Below are 3,238 nucleotides of genomic sequence, written 5' to 3'. Positions count from 1 at the left end.
TGGAACCATTTTTAGATCTTCATATTCTGATAACATCACTTAAAGAAAATATTACATTCGTATGAACAAATAAAATCATATAAAAAAGGGATGATGATGGTCGCGTAACATACATAAAAAGGATGCTTATTGTTTAGGGTTATTCCGAGAGAGGAAAACAACTCTTGGTAGCAACAATGATTATGATGAAATTATCAACATCTTCGTTATATGGTCGGAGAACCAGATTATATACACACAATCAAAGAGATGGTATAAAAATAAACATGGTTGTAGTTGAGGTGTGGGGTGGGAGAGAAAGACGTTCAATAGAGCTTACTCTGATATGATTGGTGTTTGGTGGAGCAAATCAACTAAGAATTAGAATAATAGAACCCTAAATAATTAAAAAGGAGAATTCATAAACGACAGCCTTAATCAAGAATATCAAATGGAGAACTTTCAGCATCATAAATCAGATAGATTTAGAAGGGCACCATCAATAAAATTCTTGATTTTTTTTTGATGATATATCGGCCTTAGTGTTGAAAGTTTGATGTAACGATATGAAAGGAAAAAAAATGAAATCAATTTCATCCTAAAGCCATGAGATTGCATTCAAATGGGTTGCTAATATATGCAAGATCTACGTAATTGTTAAAAATAAGAGGAGATATTATTACGTAATTGTTAAAAATAAGAGGAGGTATTATAGGAATTTAACTTTGGAAAATAATGGACATAATTATTAAAAATAAGAGGAGATATTATAGGAATTTAACTTTGGAAAATAATGGAGTTAGAGGAGATTTATTTATTTATTTATTATTTTTTTTCACAAAGTAATTAAATAATTTGGTTATATTTATAATTTTCTCGTATTAAAATAATCCTAAACACATTAACGATGAAAACTAATTAGTTAACCCTTTGTGTACCGGAAGAAGAATGTGGATTTTTTTCGACGACGACGGAAATCATCTGGAGAAGGAAGTCGAACATCAACCCCCACCAAACCCCTCTTCTCTCCCTCGCCGTCACTGTGGAAAAGAGTCGAATATATTGGGAACAATTCGTCAGTGATCAGTTAGCCATGTCTAGTAACCTATTCCAAGGGCTTCCTCCCCCTTCGGCACGGCCGCCACCGCCTCCTCCCCCGCCAGAGCAAGCGGCACCACCGCCGTTGGATCCTGCCACCGCCAAAGTTTCTCCAGCTCCACCAGCCCCTGCTCTCAAGAGCGCCCTTAAACGTTCCAATACTCCAGACTCTGGACCTCAAGGTATAGTACGAATTTCTTTAGAACATTTTTAGGGTTCGAAACGTTGATGCTATAAACGATTTTTTAAATTAAGTAGATATTAATTTATTTTGTTCGAAATAAATTTGTTGATTTGCTGGTTATGGTTTTTCAGCTCCTGCCCCAAAGAAAAGCTTGAGGTTTAAAACGATCGCCGACACTTCTGAAACCCAAGTCATAGATGCCATGAAGAAGATATGTTCACATATAAACAATGCTTCGAAATTCAACAAGGCATCAAAGCTTGCAATTCAGCTGATCCAGGCTGGAAGTGTTAAGCCTAGTAATAGTGACTACTTCTTTTCCATACTTGAAGCAGCGATGTCTTCACCAACAACCTGTAATGATCCACGGGTGAGGGCAGATTATCATGCTTTGTTCTTAGCTGCAGAAGACTTGAAAGAAGTAAGGAGTTTAAGTCCTTCTGATCTTTTCATGATCGTGAATTAGGACAATTGCAAGTCTAAATATATGCTCATTTTGATTTGTAGATCTTTACTCAGAAGCAGCAGAAGCATTGGAGTCTATGGGCTATAAGAGCGGTTATGGCAAATGATCTCTTCACTGATGATAGTTTCGTGGTATGCTCTTTTTGACTTTTTAATCAAAACTTCATATTTTTTACTGTTTCATGGTGTTGTTTCTTTAGTTTTCAAAGGCTTGTGGAAGGATCAAAGAAGCTATCTCAAATCTTCCTGTAGCAACAAAAGATGATGACATAGAAGAAGCTGCAGCCTTGAAAGATGATTCAGAAATGGTGGAATCAGATAGTCAGACAGAACAACATTCTTCCTCAAATCCTATGCCTGAATCAAGCATTAAGGAAGAGTCTGATCCCTTTGGATTGGACGCTTTGATTCCAAATGCATCAAAAAAAGATGAAAAAGTGAAAGCAAAATTGGATGCTGAAGCAACAGCATCTAAAATAAGAAAGGAAGAAGATGATGAAGCAAAGAGATTCTTGAAATTAGAAAGAGCAGCATTGATTCTCTGTTTAGAGATTGCAGCAAAACGTTATAAAATCCCATGGTTAGATTTTTAGATCTTTTCACTTTTGCTTTTGAGGTCAAAACAATAAAAAGAATTGCTAAATTTATAAAATGATGAAAGTATGTTGTGGTTTTATAGTTTTAGATATTATTTGGTTTTGGAGATGGAAATTAATGTCTGTTTATAATTATGTTGTGTCTTGTTGACAGGTGCCAAACAGTGATAGACATAACTGTGAAACACGCATTTGACAATGTAAGCCATTTTACATCAAAACAAAGGAATGCAATTGAGAAACTATGGGCTTCCATAAGAGAGCAACAAACTCGAAGGAAACAAGGGAAATCAGTATCTGGGAAACTTGATGTGAATGGTTTTGAGTGGCTTCAACAAAAGTACTCAACCGAAAAAATAAGCATCCGCCATTCCGTTGGTGGCAATACTCGACGTGCTGAACAATGGCTTGGCTGATTCCATGGAATTTGTATTCCTATTCCGGTTCTTGTACTCTTTGTATCAAATACATCATCACAACTACCCCCCAATATTGGTATTGAATTAGTGGTTTTGGTTCTTCTGTCCAAATTCACTTTTTTTGCCCCCACCTCTGAAACACTTGTTTAGATGCTTGGTTCATTTGGAATATGGTCTTATTTCCATACCAAAAAAACATACAACTATGCTCCAACAATCTCTGTTTACAGATTTTTATCATATGGAAAATTAGAAATCTCTAAAAAAAACACCATACATTTTCAGCGTCTGAAAATATAGAAGACCCTGATAAAAGTCCGTACATTTTCTTACTTAGGATTATGTCTAGAGTCTCCGGAAAGCACTAGAGATTCTCTTGTATGTGTAGTTTGAAGTAATCATTTAAAGTAGTTTGAAAAACAACGTGGATAAAATTATGCAGATAACGTACCAAAACATGAAGTAAAAGTAAAATGTAAAAAGTAAAAGACAGATTA

The 3,238-nt window shown here is 35.3% G+C and overlaps 1 protein-coding gene across 1 annotated transcript; it reads left to right on the top strand.

The window, feature by feature from the left end:
• The first annotated feature begins 888 nt into the window (after positions 1-888).
• Positions 889-2,871, top strand: LOC145012984 (nucleolar/coiled-body phosphoprotein). The gene is made up of 5 exons (XM_078971786.1): positions 889-1,259; positions 1,393-1,682; positions 1,769-1,858; positions 1,927-2,306; positions 2,477-2,871. The coding sequence occupies exons 1-5, from the start codon at positions 1,073-1,075 to the stop codon at positions 2,736-2,738; spliced, it is 1,209 nt and encodes a 402-aa protein (XP_078827912.1). The 5' UTR covers positions 889-1,072; the 3' UTR covers positions 2,739-2,871.
• The last annotated feature ends 367 nt before the right edge of the window (positions 2,872-3,238 follow it).

Source organism: Lactuca saligna, chromosome 8 (assembly GCF_052625555.1).
Source record: "Lactuca saligna cultivar CGN05327 chromosome 8, ASM5262555v1, whole genome shotgun sequence".
In the NCBI taxonomy this organism is placed as follows: domain Eukaryota; kingdom Viridiplantae; phylum Streptophyta; class Magnoliopsida; order Asterales; family Asteraceae; genus Lactuca; species Lactuca saligna.
This window is presented reverse-complemented; position numbering and strand designations above follow the sequence as displayed.

Coding starts and splice junctions, on each gene's coding strand:
- LOC145012984 (XM_078971786.1), top strand. CDS start 1,073: ATGTCTAGTAACCTATTCCAAGGGCTTCCTCCCCCTTCGGCACGGCCG. Junction 1,260..1,392: donor TCCAGACTCTGGACCTCAAG/GTATAGTACGAA, acceptor ATGGTTTTTCAG/CTCCTGCCCCAAAGAAAAGC. Junction 2,307..2,476: donor AAACGTTATAAAATCCCATG/GTTAGATTTTTA, acceptor TCTTGTTGACAG/GTGCCAAACAGTGATAGACA.